Here is an 18,589-nt window from a genome sequence, read left to right on the forward strand (position 1 = left end):
GAGAAAGGGCCTATGGGAGGGAAAGTGGCCCCATGGCCCCACTTGCTTACCCACTCCTTCAGCCTCCAAATTACAAATCCAGCCACGGGGTGAGAACCCAGCAACCCCCCTAGCTCATAGATAGCTTTGTTCCCGTCACTGCCCATCCATGGTGCTTTGGGGCTGTATGTGCCCCAGAAAATACCCTTCTTAAAGCTAATCCAGGCCTGTGGGTGTGTGCCCATGGTAAGTGGGACCTTCGGATGTGGCTACTTCAGTTAAGTGTGACCCACCTCATGCAGGTGGATCTCAGTCCTCTTACTGGAGGCCTTTCTAAGAGAATGAAGTTCAGACAGCTGTGGAAGCAGGAAGCTGAAAGCTGCGAAACCCTGAAGGAAAGGGAGAGGCCAGCAGATGGTGCCATACGCTCTCCATGTGGCCGAGGAGTCAAGGATCACCAATGGCCAGCCCTGGGGAAGAAAGCATCGCCCTGATGATGCCTCGAGTTGGACATGTTTCTCGGTCTCAAGACTGTAAGCTTGTAAGCTAATAAATTCCCATCGTTAAAGCCAGTACTTGTCCTGGTATCTGCTTGCAGCACACTAAGCTGCAGGGGCCTCCTCCGTGGGCCAGGTCAACAGGACTCACACCAAAGTCTGCCACCTGTGACCAGTGTCCTGCTGAGGGGCAGGGGACACTGAGGCTGGGACAGGCCAAGTCACTAGAGGTCCTGGGGTCGTTAAATGGCACACCTTCATTTGTGTGTGTTTTCAGGGCTTCAGCTGCAGAGGCTGATATAATTTATTTAGCTCTCTATATTCGCCTTTTACACCAACCTGTTCAGAATTCGTTCGAATTTGAACACTTCTTTGGTGTCTTAGAACCCACCCTGAGGTTCAGCATAAGAGTTGTAAATCAAATTCCCCTTAGTCTCCTCTTCCGAATATACAGCCCATTGGCCATTCTTACCTTCTGTGCATATTGCCAATAAAAAGTAAATTTGGGTTAGTTGCATTTCGGGTAAAGAACGTAAAAGCTCAGTTCGTTATTACACATGCTCCCACGAGGGGTGTGGAGGAGCAGCTTCCTCGTCACGGTGGAGGGACCTGGTCCTACGAAATGCGGAAATATCAGCTGGTCGCTGGGCCCGTGTCTGTCACCAGGGGCAAGCTTCTCCCTGGGAGTGCTTGGAGATGTGTGGGGACATGCCTGGGCTATCACCAGTACTTAGGAACTGGGGGACAAGGGCGCCAGGAGTCTCACAGTGTCCAGGACAGCCCAGTCCTGGTCGACAGGTGCCACGCCCGAGCCCAGGAGGGGATTCCAGAAGCAGCATCACTGACCTGTGTGGGAAAAGCTTTGCAGCCAGGGTGATGGGTCACTGAAAGGCAGTCCCCACGTGAGCTGGGTTATCTGGTCCATTGTGAGGGATACAGATGTCTCTCCCGGACCACAGGGCAGAGCGTGTGGTCAGCCCCCCACCCCCCACTGGAAGCAGCCTCAGACCTCAGCAGGCCGGGATGGCCCTGCCACCTTATCCAGGGCCACAGATCCCTCTGTGAGGGCCCTGGGCACTCTGCCCCACTGTCCCCCGCCCACTCTACCCAGCCAGCAGTTTCCGTTGTCATGCCTCACAATGTCAGTCTCAGCGCCCAGATCTCTAACCCTCACTTCAAACAGGGGTCTGAGGCTTCGCCCCACCTCTATTCCAGATTCCCAGGGGAATATCAATCAGCTGGCTTGGCTCCCTTGTCTTGTGGCCCAAGTAGCCTTCCCAGGGCATGAGGTTATGGGGTGTAGGCAGGTCCGGGGTCTCCTGGTGTGCCCAAGGCAGAGGGCCGTTCCCAGAGGGGGCTGGGGGCCGGGAGACAGGGAGGGGCTCCCTTCCTTGATCGGCTGTTGGGGTGGGGCCCATGGAGAGGCATTTCTTTACCAGTGTCATTTCATTTACTCCTCGCCACTACACTGTAAGGTAGATGCTGCTGTTCACCCATGTTATAGATGAGGAAACTGAGGCTGGGGCGCTTGTGTCCTGCCTGGGCTTATACTGTCAGCATGGGATTTCAGCTCCTACTTGTCGTCCGGTCTGAATGCCGGGCTGTTGTGCGTCCTTCCCAGCCTCTGGCGCGTCCGCCGGCATCTCACGTGGTCCTCGGCCCACCTCCTGGCTCTTGGCCCATCTCACCAGGGCCCCTTCCTACCCCCAGAGCCCATCCTCCATCCATGCTTGGGATTGACCTTTTGGCCTTCCAGAGTCTTTTTTTTTTCCCCTTTGGGAAAATTCCTCTTCTTATCCCCTTTTTTTGTGGAAACACAAGCACTCCCAGATCAAAGGAGGCTTCAGTAGCTCCCTGGGTGCCCCATCCTGGGGTCCGTGCCAAGCCACATGGGATCCTCTTCCAAGCCGCTCTGCTTTAAGGGCTATTTTAATTGCTGACAAACTGAAGCTTGTCATGCAATCTGTCACCCCCTTTCTGAAGTTGCAAGAGGCATATGAAATGGAATTTCCAGGGTTCTTTATCTTCCAATTTAGGTTTTAGTGGTGTGTGTGTGTGAGGCTACACTCAGAGAAAAGCTTTCAGGGAATAGTGGCTTTAAATAATGGCTGGGTGGGTACCTGGGTTTGGGGTCCACTCCTGGGAAAGGGGGTCAGACTCCACTGACATGGGCCAGTTGCTCCATGTGGAGAAAAACAAAGGTCTCTGCGGTTGTTTCGTGCAGGCTTCCGGTTCTAGACTGGAGAGACCCAGCAAGGCTCTGTGAGAAGGTCACATTGTCAATCCCAAGGTCAGGACTAGAACTCAAGCTTTGGGTTCACAGGACGGGGCAGCTCCCGCCACTCCAGCTGTCCCAGGAGGGACTAGCTGAGCATTCTGTACTGTACCTGCACCTTGTCCCAGTCAGACCCAGGGAGATGAACCTGCAACATTAAACAAGAACGAAAGGTCCAGGGCTGTGAGATGTTTACCGCACATTCATTCATTCCATGGCTCTTGGGCCAAGCTGTGTTTGTTGGCACATAGCAGTGCAATGAAATCTGAGCAGGAGAAAGAATTTTCTAGAGGACTAGCAAGTGTAAAGGCCCTGAGTTTCAAATGAGCTCTATGTGTTCAAGGAACCAAAAGGAGGCACAGATGGCTGGAGTAGAGTGATGGAGGCAGGGGATTGGTGGACGGTGAGGCTGCCCAGGCAGGCAGGGCCACGTGGTGTCAGACATCCCATGTCGTCAGAGGATGCTTGGATGTGATTCTACTTGCGTTGGGAAACCACTGGAAAATTTTAAGTAGCAGAATGACATCTTGGGATTCACATTTTTGAAACTCATTTGTATTGCTCCCTGGAAAGCGGATCAGTGAGGGGAGGTGCGAGAGTGGAAGCAGGCAAGCAAGGAGGCTACTGCAGTGATCCAGGCAGGAGATGTCAGTCGCTCAGACTATAGTGATAGAGACTGCCGCATATAGGCTCCGTGGCATCAGTACAGACACTGCTGAGCCTGGCACTGCAGAGTAGTGGACCTGGCTGTGAACAGCATGGTTCTTACCTTCAAGAAGCTTCTACCTGGTTAAGGAAACAGTAAGTAAATGGTTGGCTCATCTCCCTACTTTAGCCTAAGCTGAGGGACCTCATCCTTTTAAAAAAAAAAAGAAGTGGGCTGCTGGGTCATGTTCTGGCCACATTTAATGGCATGCATCCCCATTATTTGTTAGGTGATTTTCCACATTCTCCTGGAAAATATGGGCAATGTCCCAGACAAGGAGCCAGAAGTCAGTGTTTGCCCTGATTTTGCCTGGTCTTCCTGCCTTTACTTTCCAGGACTCTTGGTTACAAGTGATAGAGCCCAGTTCTGCGTGGCTTGAGGAAAATATGCACTGTATCCATTCATACAACTGGGATGGCCATGCATCATCTGTATCGGTCAGCTTAGGCTTGATAAAGCTGCTGTAACAAATATCTCCCTAATCTCAATGGCTTAAAACAGCATCAACATATTTCTCATTCCTACCACATGTCCATCGTGTATCAGTTGGGTCTCACTCAGGGACCCAGCTTGATGGAGCAGCTGCCACCTCCATCATTATTTGTCATTATGCCCAAGAGAAAAAGCAATGTTTTATAGGATCTCACTTGACTGATAATTAAATGCTCCCTCCAAGAAGTGCTGAAAAAAAACCATGTAGGCCAAAACTAATTTCAAGGAGCCACCAACCCTGAGAGAGCCAAGAAATAAAATCCAACCTCATGTCCAAAGGGAAGAAAGCCAAAAAATATTTGCTAGGTAGTTCTCATGTCCATCACTAGCCAATATCCAGGAATCCATGGCATCAAGGCCCTTTGTGTCCATCTCTGCCCTCCACCCCCACCTCTCAGCTCTGCCTCCCTCTGTGTGCTGGCTGTATTCTTAGATGGATTCTCTCCCCATGGTGACAGCCCCAGCCCATGTCCTTCCACCTCGTGCTCCAAAAGGAAACCAAGGTCATCTTCCTCCATATCCAGACCTCAGAAAATCTCAGGAAAAGGCCAGTTGACCCAACTTGGGCCATGGGTCATTTGGTAAGGGTGTCAGTGTCCAGCACGGTCCAGCACAATGGCTGTAGGGAGGGTTCCAGGCCCCATGACAGGCAGCTGTCAGGACCACCACATGGTGGAAGGAAGCAGTCTTTTCCCCAGGGGAGGGATGGATACACACAAAAGCCAACACCTTGGTTGACTATCTCCTGGCCATTTGGTACAATGTGATTAAATGTGTTACTGTCTCATTCTGAGCTCTTTGGGTTGTAGATGACAGAAAGCTAAGTAGCCTCGAGCCAAGAGGAAAACTCATTGGTTCATTTAAGTGAAAATTCAGGTATGGCTGTATCCAGGCATTTGCCATGTCATCAGGTCACTTGGTCAGTCATTCAGTCCGTGTGTGTGTGTGTGTGTGTTTCCTTCCCCTTCTCTCCTGCCACCCAGTTCCTCTGCTGCCCTTGATGTTGGCTTTAGCCCAGGCATCTTTGCTGCCCATGGTGGCCTCTTAAGTAGGAATCCCAACCACAGGGAAGCTTCATTTTTCCAACAGTTCCCTCAAGTCCAGGACTAGAGAGAGCCCCACTGGCCCAACTATGGTCACCTGCCTATCCCCTGAGCCATTCACCCACTGTGGCCAAAGGGTGGTCAGGGCTGGCTCCCATGCCAGCCAGATGAGCCTGGGGCCCAGGAATAGAGGTTAGAGAAGGGGATGGGTAGCTTCACCTGAAGCACAGGACTGGGCTGGGAGAAGGCTGATTCCCCCTGAGGACTTTTTTTTTGAATGAAATCATAATTTAGCAGAGGTAAATTATGTCCAACATGTAGTAGGCGGTAAATGACTGTGTCCTCTGCTATGGTGATAGTAATGATTTGGATGATTAGGATAATGATGAGATCAGTGAAAGTGGTGAAGATGATGGTGAAGGTGGGATTGATGATGAAGAAGATGGTGAAGGTGATGAAGGTGACGATGATGATGATGAGAGTGAAGAAGATGGTGGTGGTGATGAGGATAGTGAAGATGATGGTGAAGGTGATGAAGGTGATGATGATGATGAGAGTGAAGAAGATGGGGGTGGTGATGAGGATAGTGAAGATGATGGTGAAGGTGATGAAGGTGACGATGATGATGATGAGAGTGAAGAAGATGGGGGTGGTGATGATGATGATACTGATGAAGATGGTGAAAGTGATGGTGAAGGTGGGATGGATGATGAGGGAGAAGATGGTCACAGTGATGAAGGTGATGATGAGAGTGAAGAAGATGGGGGTGGCGATGATGATGATACTGATGAAGATGGTGAAAGTGATGGTGAAGGTGGGATGGATGATGAGGGAGAAGATGGTCACAGTGATGAAGGTGACGATGATGATGAGAGTGAAGAAGATGGGGGTGGTGATGATGATATTGATGAAGATGGTGAAGGTGATGGTGAAGGTGGGATGGATGATACTGATGAAGATGGTGAAGGTGATGATGGTGACGATGATGATGAGAGTGAAGAAGATGGGGGTGGTGATGATGATGATATTGATGAAGACGGTGAAGATGGTGAGTGAGTCCCTCCAGACCCTTCTCCGTCCTGAGGGCCGTGCCACAGGACAGAAGGCTGGAGCTAGAGGGCAGGCAGAGCCTGGGCCGTGGGAGGTCCTCCTAAAGCGTCAGGGGGCGTGCTCTTTCTAGAGCCCCCTTTTCTCATGTATTGTAGCTACGAGAGCAGATGGGGGGTTATTGCTTTTCCTGTCCTCCCTGAGCCAAATAAAAACCTGTTAGCCCTCATGTTGGTCTACACCCCTCCTCACTGTGTTTAAAATGTTATCGATCTATAAGATCCCAAACTCTGGGCACTGCTAGAACACTCTTCCTTCAGATAAACACAGACACGTGGGGCCACGCGTGCGCACACACACTCTCGGTTCACATTTTCTCTCTCTCTGCTCCTGGACCAGGAACCCCTGACCTCAGTCAGGATCCCGCACCAATCAGCTCTCAGCGCCCGGGGGTTCCCATGGCAACAGGCACACAGCTGCCACAGGAGGGTTTAAGCACAGAGGCAATTAAGAGTAATAATAACAATTAGCCGCCAATCCCCACGGTCCTTCTGTGGCTGCAGGAGACGCTCCGCTTGACCGCACAGAGAGCTTCAAGTCCCACTTGTCCCTGCAGTGGATTTACCAGGCCCCGCCTGGCCAGGGGCACCTCCCAGCCCTTGCTGTCTGCTGGCAGGGGCCCTCAGCCCAGCCCATGGACGGTTAGAATCCATGAGCTCCTTCCTCTCTGGGCCCTGGATGCAGAGCCTGAGGCCCTGCCTCTTTTCCCTGCATTTGAGACTCGGGGCTCCCAGGTGGGCTTGATCAGCAGTGGCTGGAACTGAACATATGTGAGGTACACGATGCCTGGGAGAGGGGACAGAGGGACATCTGGGCACACCTGACCCAGATGGCACGCACGGGGAGGCAGGTGCAGCTTGGCTGGACCGGTGCCCAGCCTGGCGAGGGCCCCACGTGCACAGGCCGCTCTGGTTCTTTGTGGTGGGTTTGATTTGTTAAATTACACAGGTTGGGTGGTCAGACGTTTACATTGCATATTTACCAGGAATTAGATGTCAGGGGATGATGCAGAGAGAAAGAAGGCGAAATCCCCATCCCTGAGCCAACTCAGAAGGGCTGGGGATTCAGACACACTCACAGGGGTCAGACAGCGTGGGGTTATGAGCTTGCACACTTGGGCAGGTCACCTTGCTTGTCCGCTCTTACTGTCATCATCCATGAGATCGGGCCAGTGGTCCCCTCTCCTTCCGGGGACTGCAGTCATACTCGGATGTGATGGGTCATTAAGCATGGCACAGGAGGAGTCAAGGAAGGTCAGCGATAATGTGGGAAATTCAGGCCAAGCAGAGGATGGAGTGGGTAGCTCTGTGGGAGGGATTTAAAGGATGCATGAAACAGAGAGGAAAGCCAGGAGCCTGCCCTGGCTGGACGTGAGAAAGCTGTGAGCAGCGGAAGTACCCTCAGGGGCACTCGTGACAGTCAAGTAAGTGAAAACATGGCACTGAGAACTGGGCTTGCACACAGTAAGCGCTCAATTTGTGCACCCATGACGCTGGTGACTGGTTGGGGAACCACTGAAGCCCCAGCTTTCTGGAAGGAGTGATGGGGAAGGGGTGAGAAGGAGGTGGGAGCCAAGCCCACTTGAGGCAGTGCTAGCTGCTGTAACAAATAAATCCAAAGAGCTTCGAGCAGCACAATAAGATTGTCTTACCTGGAACAGGGGCAGGCATCTTCCAGCTTGTGATTTCACCATCCTCTAGGGCTTGGAGAAGGTGGGAAAGCCCCCTGGCTTCTTAGAAGCTGTGGTAGTTAGATTCAGTTGTCAACTTGGGCAGGTGAAGGTGCCTAGTTCTGTTACTGTGGACATGAGTCAATGGTACGTGAACCTCATCTGTTGATGACATCTGCAGTCGGCTAGGAGTCGTGCCTGCTGCAGTGAATGACATTTGACTTAATTGGCTGGTGCTTAAATGAGAGACTCAGTGTAGCACAGCCCAAGCAGCTCAGCACACCTCATCTCAGCACTCGCAGCTCAGCCCAGGCCTTTGGAGATGCAGAAAGGAATCACCCTGGGGAGAGTTGTTGGAACCCAGAGGCCTAGAGAGGAGACCAGCAGAGATTACCCTGAGCCTTCCCGTGTTAGAAAGAACCTCAGATGAAAGTTAGCTGCCTTTCCTCTGAAGAACTAGCAAAATAAATCCCCTTTTATTAAAAGCCAATCCGTCTCTGGTGTGTTGCATTCCGGCAGCTAGCAAACTAGAAAAGAAGCTGAGCTTGGAGCGACCCCATTGCTTCTCCTCACATTCCATTGGTGAGAACCAGTCACTTGGCCATACCTGGGTGCGAGGATAGCTGGGAGGTGCAGCCCAGGACTGCACATCTGCTCCCCTAAGGGCGAGCGGACACTGGATAGAAAAGGAAGCATGCGTTATTGAGGAACAGTTGGCTGCTTCTGCAACACAGATGGTGGGCATAGGAGCCGAGAGATATTGCACTGACCTTCCCAAAGCTATTACATGTGTTCGCTTCTGATTTGCAAATGCGTATTTGTTGATTTGAGTAATACCATGCTCGTTTCAAAATATGGGATGTAGGAGACAGACAACAGAGAGAGTTACAAGAATTTATATTAGATTTCAGACCGGTTTCCTGAAGCCAATCACATAATTCCTCTGTATCATTTGCAGAGTTTAGGAAGGAGACTGTGCAGGAAATTTTATTTGTGAGGAAGGAAATGTCTAAACAGTAAACCATGAGCCGTTGTGTTTCTTAAGGTGATGTGGCTGGGGGGCTTTTTCCCTCCAGTCCTGAGCGATCGATTGAATCTAATTACATCTTTCATGTCATTCCCCATGGATCTGCTGAGTAAGGGAAGCAAGCGGAGGGCTTAATTAGGAACGTTAATCTTGTTTGTTTGGCTTTTTGTTTTAGGAGAAAGTAACTAGAATCAAGAAAATAACAATAAACATTATCTTTTCCCCAAGGCAGTCTTTTTGCAGGTTCTCATGGTTGCTGGAAGGCCAGAGTACTGGTCTACCTGATTCTGAAGGGCCTCACCTGTTTTCTAACAGAGGTCCTGCCTCTTCAGTGGTCAGCCATGGGGTTCTCATGCATTGCCCAAACTTTGCAAAGTTAGGCCCCTGAACCAGATGTCCTCTTGCTCCCGGGTCATCCGCTGGGAGAGGGCATCTCATGCTTATTGACCAGTAAATAAGAGGCCAGCCTCGCGCAGTATCAGGACTTGGGGCCGTGACTTTTCTAAGCCCGTCTCTCTCCCCTTTCTGTGCAGAAACCCGTGCAGACCGCAGCAAGAAACTCTTCAGGCATTACACCGTCGGCTCCTACGACAGCTTCGATGCGTCCAGGTAAGCTGTCTCTCTCTCTCTGCCGCGGAGGTGCCACAAAGGTGCTGGACGGTGTTGGGGGCCACTCAGACCCTTGGATCCTTTTTACCTGTGTGCCCACTGGGACCCTGCCAGTGTGGGATGGACCCGCCGTCTGCCAGTGCCCCTGCCTGAGAGGCACCTCTCTCTACTGCCTGCAGTTCAGGGTTGAGCTAAATCCCGGGAGGAAGGTCTGTCCCTTCAGGAGGAAGAGAACATGGCATTGCTGGGGGTGGAGGGGAGGGGTGGAAAACAAAGGTTAAAGGTGACAGCTGTTGATACTTGGAACCAAGAGGTAATTTCAACGTAACTGTGTCCCCCCAGAAGCGAGATTCGGGGTGCCTTGCCCTGAGCATCCACTTCACCTGAATTTTCCGTATCCTTCAATGCCACTTCGGCCTGGGGGAGTTTTTGTACGAGGAAGGCTCCCTCCCCCTCACAGGTGGTGACACCGAACAGGGAGCGCCTCTGAAGCCCAGCCACTTTGCCTTTTGGCTCCTGCTCTAAGAAGGGCAGCCGTCCAGTTCCCACCTCCGTCCGTGCAGATGGGGCAGGGGTCAGGGCTCGAGTTTTCCTGCAGAAGCTGCACCCAGCTGTGCGGCCCGTGAACCTGTGTGGCCCGTGCATACTTGCCTTACCCCGATGGAGCAGGGCTCCCATGTGGCAGGGGATCCATGGGCAGCCGGGACAGAAGGAGCGTGTCGCTCCCAGCCACTGCTGCTTGCTCCTTCTCGTGCTTCTCCGGTCCCCAAGCACAGAGTTTCTCCATCCCCTTGTGTCCCCCTGGCACTGGCGCTGCCACGCTGAGCTGGAAGGGGGAGCAGAAAAGCCTTTGTGTGTGTGGAAGCTGTCGCTCTACCCAGGCAGAGGGTTTTGTGGACAGCGGGCACCGGGAAAGAAAAGTCACAGGGACTGAGCCCACCCCGTGCGAGGCATCCTCTCCCCGCCCACTGGGCACCCACAGTCCAGGCCCTGTCAAGGGCTCTCTTGTACTCTGCTAGCTGCTGGAATGCAATATACCAGAAATGGAAAGGCTTTTATACAAGGGAGTTTAATAAGTTGTAAGTTTACAGTTCTACGGCTGTGAAAATGTCCAAATTAAAGCAAGGCTATGGAAATGTCCAATCTAAGACATCCAAGGAAAGATACCTTGGCTCAAGAAGACTAAGGACGTTCAGGGTTTCTCTCTCAACTGCAAAGGCACATGGCAGATAGGGCAGCGTCTGCTAGCTTTCTCTCCAGGCTTCTTGTTTCATGAAGCTCCCTCGGGGATGTTTTCCTTCTTCATCTCCAAAGGTCTCTGGCTGTGTGGGTTCTGAAGCCTGTTTTATAAATACAGTGGCATTTAGTCCCTACACGATATTGCATAACCTTCACCTCTAGATAGTTCCAAACGTTTTCAGTACCCCAAAATAAAACCCATTAAGCAGCTATTCCTCTCTCCCCTGACACCCCCAACCCCTAGCAACCATCAGCCCACCCTCTGTCTTGATGGATTTCTGGACATTTCTGAGAAGCAGAATCATGCAATATTTGGCCTTTGGTGCCTGCCTTTCACTTAGTGTAATGTTTTTGAGGGTCTTCCCCATTGTAGGGTGTGTTGGCACATCACTCCTTTTCTGGGCTGAATACTATTCCACTGTACAGACAGGCGGCATTATATGTGTCCATTCACCCACAGATGCGTGCTCAGGCTGTTCCCACCTTCAGGCGAGGGTGAGCCGTGCTGCAGCGTACCTATGTATTTGTTTGAGCACCTGTTTGGGGGGTTTTATACCTGGGGGTGGGATGGCTGGGTGAAGCCGGGTGCAGGATTCACCTAGTACAGCCACCTGTCTCACAAACAAGATGCGTTTGCTTCACTAATCAGCCCCAAGTTATAGCAGGCATGCTGCACCCCACAGAGGGGCAGCGTCCCACTCCCCAAGAGCTTTGCACACAGCCCAGAAAGGGGACTCGGAGTCTGCAGTCCTGCCAGGAGGAGAGGTGGGGGGGGCATGCTTGATCCCACCCCCGCCGCTGTGTCTTTATCTGGCTCAGATTGACGGCGTCTGCACCAGCGAGGCTGCTGCCACTGGGAGCTCTTGGACACACATTCCCCATCAGCATGGAGCAAAGCCAGGGGTCCCCAGAGCCCGAGGCAGCAGGGGATGCCGTTGTCACCCCCGGAGCTGGGCAGGTGGGAGGGAGTGCTGGGTGAACGAGCCTCTGAAAGCTGGAAGGGCCCAGGCAGCAGCTCACCCTCAGGCTGTGGTTTCTGCAGAGCCATCTCCACTCCAGGCCTGTTGTCACCAGAGCAGAGCAGCGACAGGCCAACCTCAGTGTGCGTGTGCATGAGGGTGTGTGCACACACACTGCCTTTAAAATGATGGCTGCACACTCACTTCACACTGGCTGAAGGTGCTGGCTCGACAGAGCTGGGGAAAGAAGAGACTGTGGGTCAAGCTGGCTAGGTTCAAGTAGCAAAGGTATGTCAAGGGGCCATCAGCAGGAGCAAAATGTACCTGGGATGCAGACCGCGACCCAGCCGCTGGGAGACATTTGAAACTGTCATAGCTGTCCAGCTGTGCAGGGGTGTTTAGTCTTCCAGGGCTGCTGTAACAAATAGCACAGGCCAGGAGACTTAGACAACAGAAATGTAGTGTCTCATGGTTCTAGAGGCCAGAAGTCCAAAACCAAACTGTGAGCATGGCTCCATCCCCTGCCTCTCCCCTGGAGAAGGAATGCAATCCATGGCATTCCTTGGCCCTTGGCATAACTCAATCTCTGCCTTTGTCGCATGACCTTCTGCCTTCTGTCTCTCTGTCTGTGTCTTCTTACAAGAACACCAGTCATCTTGAATTCAGGGCCCACCCTACTCCAGTTGGGCTTCCTCTTACCCAATAACATCGTCAAAGAACATATTTCCAAATAAGGTCGTATTCACAGGACCAGGGTCAGGATTTAAACATGTCTTTTGGGCAACACGATTCAATCCATAACCAGTGGGTTGCCTCAGGAGGTGATGAGCTCCCCACCATTGGAGGTAATCAAGCAGGGCCAGGCATTCTCTTACCAGAATGTCATAGAAGGTCAGACTAGGTGACCTCCCAATCCTTGCCAGCCCTGCATCCATCTGTGTATGAGTGCCTGCTCTGTGCTAGGGCCTCGTCCACGTGGATGACACAGTTTTAGCCTTGACCACGTGATAGCCATCAGCTCTTCTCCGTGGTGAAGAAATCAGACAAGCCGTGGGCCTCGTGACTCAGTGGTATGGGAAATAAATGAGCATGATGCTGGCACCATTCATTAAACCCGTCCCATGCCCCACTCCTCAAATCAAGCCTGGCACTGCCAACCCCCACTCAACGCGGGAAACGCTGAAGCAGAGGGAGGAAAGCGAAGTGAAGTTCCTGGCTCACACCACGCAGAAGCATCCACACTCAGTACCTTCTCTCCTGAGTTGAAGATGTCACAGCGCACAGCTGGCCTGGGGTTGAGCAAAATTGGTGAGGATGAGAGTGAGATTTTCCTTCGAGACAGACGTGTGACCTCCAGAAGCATTGTTGGGGTGGGGGGGGGTAGAAAATGAAGATGCTGCTTTGGTTGACTTAGAACCCCCAGAAGCTTTTCCAAAAAGGGTGTAGGAGTTAGCCTGGGAGAACTGGCACGAGTGACCCTCAGCAGAGTGAGGAGTTGGTGGGGTCAAGGGAGACGGGTGATGCGCCCATGCCAGGGAAACCCAGCAGCTGGCGTGGGCGTGTGGGTTCTGCGAGTGTATTAGAGAGATTGACCACTGGCTCCCTCTGACCGAGCTGGCAGAGAGTGGTATCTGCAGTGCCCATGCAAAATGGCCAGCTCTCCGGAATGTATGTCAGAAACAGCTGAGCGAGCAGCAGAGACCTGCGTGGCACGCCAGCCCTGTGAGTCAATTACCCGCTGTGGGTGGAGAGGTTACGTTCTGAGCAGGGCAGCTCTTGCCTGGGGCCGCCCCGGTGCAGATGCGAATGTAATTAAGGAAAATTGCGATGGGAAGCAAGACTCAATGGAGAAATGTTCTGAATCAGTCAGGAGGTTTCTCCCTTCCCACCCCCTGTTACGTCATGTTTTGCTCAGAGCTGAAATGCAGAACGGTTGATGCAGTCTACTCATTGGGGAGTGTGTCCGGTTGTTCCAGCAGATTCCTTCTGAAAGACTCCCCACCGCCCCGACTCCGGATTCCTGGGCGTGAGGAGGTGTCCCCGCCCACCCCATGTGCACAACAGAAAAAAAATGCAGAATCCACGCTCTGCCTGCTCGGTCAGAGGGAGCCAATGGTCACTCTCTCTAATACCCTTGCAGAACCCACACGCCCACACCAGCTGCTAGGTTTCCTTGGCATGGGCGCATCACCCGCCTCCCTTGACCCCACCAACTCCTCACTCTGCTGAAGGTCACTCGTGCCAGTTCTCCCAGGCTAACTCCTACACCCTTTATGGAAAAGCTCTGGGGGTTCTAAGTCAACCAAAGTAGCATCTTCATTTTCTCCCCCCAACAATGCTTCTGGAGGTCACACGTCTGTCTCGAAGGAAAATCTCACTCTCGTCCTCACATTGATCAACATCAGACAGCAGAGGTCCTGGGGATTGCTTCTACGCAGGACTTGACCGATCCTTCAGCGTCATTAAAAAACATTCTTCTCAACGCAATGTCTCAACACTTGTCAAGTTCCAGGAGGAGTCCACCTGGGAGGTACCAGGGAGGCCTTAGGCTCTCAGTCTGGACTGAACAGACTCCATTCGTTCATCCATCTGCCCACTTGTCTTGGTTTGCCAAGCTGCCATGACAAATATCACACAAGGGTTGGCTTAACAAGAGGAATTCATCCTCTCACAGTTCTGGAGGCAAGGAGTCCAAAATTAAGGTGCTGGCAGGCCACGCCTTCTCCAACGTCCTTAGCCTTCTGGTGGAGTGTGCTGGCCATCAGCCTCTGCCTTGGACACATGCAATCTGCCTCTTTCCATCCCCTCCTGTGGCTTCTGCTTCCATATCCAGATTTCCCCTGCTTTTAAGGTCTCCAGTTACATGGGGTCAAGGCCCACTTTGTTTTAGTTTGGCCTCGTCTTCATAGGATCTTGCAAGATCCCATTTACAAATGGGTTCACATCCACAGTACTGGGGCTTGGGACTTGAACATGTCTCTGTGGGGGACATGATATTATCTATCACAATATCCATCCATCCGTCTACCAAGCCATCAGCCCATCCATCCATCCACCCTCCCATCCTTGCAACGATCCACTCATCCACCCACCTACTCACCATCTGTCCATCCACCCTGGCACCCATCCATCCATCCATCCATTCATCTAAGCCATCAATCCATCTGTTCATCCACCCATTTGTCCATCCACCCTCACTTTCATGCAACAGTCCACCCATCCACGCACCTACTCACAGCTATCCATCTACCCAGCCATCTAGCCGTCCACCTACCACTCTACCCATCCATCTATTTATCCACCCATCCATCCATCCTTCCATTCACCCATCCATGGATCCTCCCACCCACTCTTCCATCTACCCATCTATCCATCCGTTTGCACTCTTCTATCTACCCATCTATCTCTCCAGCCATCCATCTACCCACTCATCTATTCATCCACCACCCACCCGTTCATTCTCCTGTCCATCCATCCACTCCACTCATCTATCCATTTAATTAATATTTATTGAAATCTGACTATTCCAGGAGCTGATGATACAGAGGCAAACAAAATACACATAGTCTTTGACCTCATGTATATTTCAGTCTAATTAGGGCAGATAAACAATAAAGTTAGCATAAATAAACCAGAGAGTTTTACTTTTTTGTCAGTTCTGTGATGCACATGAGCTGTCATAGAGTCACTTGGGCAAATTGACACAGGTCAACTTTGGTAGGGAAATAAGAGAAGGTCTCTCTGTGTCCCTACTCTTGAGTTGAAGCCTGGAGATTGAGGTGGAATCAGCCCTCTAAAGAGGATCCAGCAAGTATAAAGGCACTGAGATGCAGAAAGAAGTTGATATTGCAGGAATGGCAGTGGACAAGAGGAGAGAAGAGAGGTTGAGGTTAGAGAAAGGCTTCGTGCTTTCTGGAGGGAATCTCGATTTTATTGTACTCATGGTGGGAGGCACTGAAGGGTTTTAAGCCAAGAGTGACATAATCTGAGTAACTTTCCTGGAGGAAAACAGATGGTAGGACAAATGGAGGCCAATTAGGAGGCCACTGTAGCCATCCAGGGCACTGATGGTGGCCATTTGGGCTGGCCGAGGAGGTGAGAATAGAGAGGAGGATGGATTTAGGGTAAATGGTGCAGTACTGAACTGGACCTCTGTGGCACTGGACAGAGCATGACGGAGAGCAAGGAGGTCATGGCTCTCTGGCTTCTGGAAATGAGTGGACCTCAGAACCAGTCCCTTCCTGCAACCAGCTCCTCATAAATGAGAGGACCTCTCCCTACACATCTACAACTCTGCAGGCAGCATCTAATCTGCTTGGAGGGAATGTATTCATAAAGTCCACAGGCTGAGGGTCTGGGAGCTCTCATTATTCCTCTGAGCAAAACTAATTTTCTCTAAAGAGATTGCATTAGAAGGACAGCAAATCCTGTCTGTCCATCTGTTGACTGACTGCTATCCGTAGCTACTTATTGTCGTGGCTTTCATACGTCATAGCCTGATTAATTATTTTTTTAAATTGCTGATAGGAAATATACGCATGGGTAACAATTTCAAAATGTGCAGTAAAGGTTGGTTGGAGAGTGGAGAGGTTCTCCTCCCGTTCTTGCTTTCCAGCCCCCAAGTTGCCCTCCCCAGAGAGAATCCCTGTTACTGGTTTCCTGAGATGGAAGCTCCATATGGAAGCACATGAGCCTATAATCTGATGGCCTTTTAAAGCCTCTGGAAAATAATGAGACCCAAGTATTCTGTCTTAATGTTTCCGGTTTGGTTTTTCCAGCTAATTCGTTGTGTGGCCTCACGCAGCACGCTTCCTGTCTCTGGACCCCCAACTCTCTGAAGTGGAGACCATATTTTCAACTCATGCCAGTTCCCCAGTTGTGTTCATGTAACAGTGAATGAGAAAATATATGTTTAGTGCGTGCAGCTCCTTGGAGGAATGTCCTATATAAATCCAGAGGGATCTGAATTGTGAAGAGCGTGTGTGGGTAGCTGGCTTCCCTTTGAAACTCTAACTTTGTGTTCTAGAATTCTGCCTCAGTGAGTACGTAGTGAGAACTGAACGGGAAGAAACATTGATTTTCTCCATTCTTCCTCCACCATTAGCTTATATTTCTATATTTTTGTTATTCCTTAAGCTTGAAAAAGAGGGGTCAATTTCTGAGTATGTTCACTGGCTCGGCACTTAAGGAAACCCACTCCCTGCTTCCCTCTTTCTTAATTGATAGCTCAACTTAGCAATTAGTAACAAAACCTTCCCGGCAGCTCTGTTTGGGGCGCACTTTGGGACAAGGAAGGAGGTGATTTCACTTTTTCCTTCATACATATATGCATTTTCATTTCTCAGCAAGCATATAATGCTTTTGTAATTTTTAAAGAAATTACAAGAAAGAGAGAAGAGCCAAACTCTTTGGGCCGAGCTCTGAATATGCCAGGCTCTTGAGTCTCTCCCAGCGTGACCGTCCCCGCCCTCTCATGCAAATGGCACCTGGAGGCTGGGCATCCATGTGAGAGAGTCACATCCCACAGGGAACGTGCCTCCACCCCAACCTGGGGTGGTTCCGCCCAACCTGCTCTCCTCTGGACCAAGGAGCAGACCTGGGTGCCTCCTCCTGCGCCCCTCTTTCCCTTCTTCCCCCCTCATTGAACCCATCACAAGGGTCTGGTGAACCCTGTCCTTCCACCAGCTCACTGCTGCTGCCCTGGCTCCCTCCAGCCTCCTGGCCACACTGACCCTGGGGCGCTTCGTCTGACCACCGCTCGGGCACCTTCCCTTCTCCGTTGTTAGCGTATTTCCTCCCTTCTCAAATTTGGATCCAAGTATTCCATGAACTCAATCAATCAGTCCATCCACACTGATAGGAATGGGGAGGACTTAGCATCCTCCGTTGCCCCATCAGCCTCGGCCACCCAGCCCCACCGGGAAGTTTTTTTTACTTCACCCACATCTTTCTTCCAACGGCTGCCCCCTCCCCCGACACTACAGTCACCTCCTTCCTGTTTTAATTTAACAACATGAAACTTTATTGACACTTTGCTGTCAAAGGTGAAGCTTTCATACATCTTCCCACCCTCCAGCCCACCCCCAATTTTGAATTGTTATTGCCAGACTGATTGTCTTTAAATAATACCCTAAAACTCCTCTCTCTTGTTTAATACGTTTTAGGTAGTAGCACTGACCTCTTCTAAATCCTCTAGATTCTGTCTATAAAGTGAACTCCGAAGTTAAAAACCAGGGGAAAGCATGGCATTATTATTGCAATATAAAGGATGTTTATGGCTGCAGTGAGAATGGAGCTAGGGTTCTAGTCCGTCTTTACAGGCGCACTCAAAGGGGGCTCCTAAGAGCACAACCCAATGAGTTCTTTTTCCTTCCATCCCATCAGTTGTTTCAGAGTAACACTACCTTTTAGGGTTAATATCAGGACCATGATTTTTTGACACGTTTTTGTTTTTTCCTGGAGTTCCTGATTGCCTTTTTTCTTTTCTCGTGGGAGAATAATTATGTGGTCTTTAGCATGCCACTAAAATATCAGCCTATTCTGTACGTATCGCTGCAATCCACCCTTTCTTATTGAAGTCATGTGACTGTGCTCCAATTTGGACCCCAGTTCTCAATTCCCAGTACCTAACTGTCGTTCTGCAGTTTCTCATTGTGTTACTAGGTAAGTGAGTTATTACTTGACCTTTACCCTTGTTCTGCTGGAACACATCCTCGAGTAACCACATCGGAAAAGGTATCTGGATTGTAAACCTTCATATCAGAAAAGTTTTTTGTTTCCAAATGTGTCCGTGTCGTAGAATTCTAGGTTCAAAATAGTTTTCCCTTCATTGTCTTTTCACCTCTGCTTATTGCTGGGAGAACCTACGGTGCTGTCTGATTCACGTCCCACTGTAGCTCACCCTCTCTTTTCCTCACGAGGTGTTTACGGGAACCTCTTGTCACCAGCTTTCCCTCCATGTCTTGAGGATGGGACTGGGCAGGGATT

General features: G+C 50.9%; 1 protein-coding gene across 4 annotated transcripts in view; it reads left to right on the top strand.

Moving 5' to 3' along the window:
- SHANK2 (SH3 and multiple ankyrin repeat domains 2) overlaps window positions 1–18,589 on the top strand; it is a 630,917-nt gene that overhangs the window by 435,254 nt on the left and 177,074 nt on the right. For all 4 annotated transcript variants that reach the window (XM_077115405.1, XM_077115406.1, XM_077115407.1 and 1 more), the window contains one exon: window positions 9,329–9,404. In XM_077115405.1, coding sequence (XP_076971520.1) covers window positions 9,329–9,404 — 76 coding nt within the window. The remainder of the gene's footprint in view (window positions 1–9,328; window positions 9,405–18,589) is intronic.

The sequence above is a fragment of the Tamandua tetradactyla genome, chromosome 9, assembly GCF_023851605.1.
Source record: "Tamandua tetradactyla isolate mTamTet1 chromosome 9, mTamTet1.pri, whole genome shotgun sequence".
Lineage (NCBI taxonomy): Eukaryota > Metazoa > Chordata > Mammalia > Pilosa > Myrmecophagidae > Tamandua > Tamandua tetradactyla.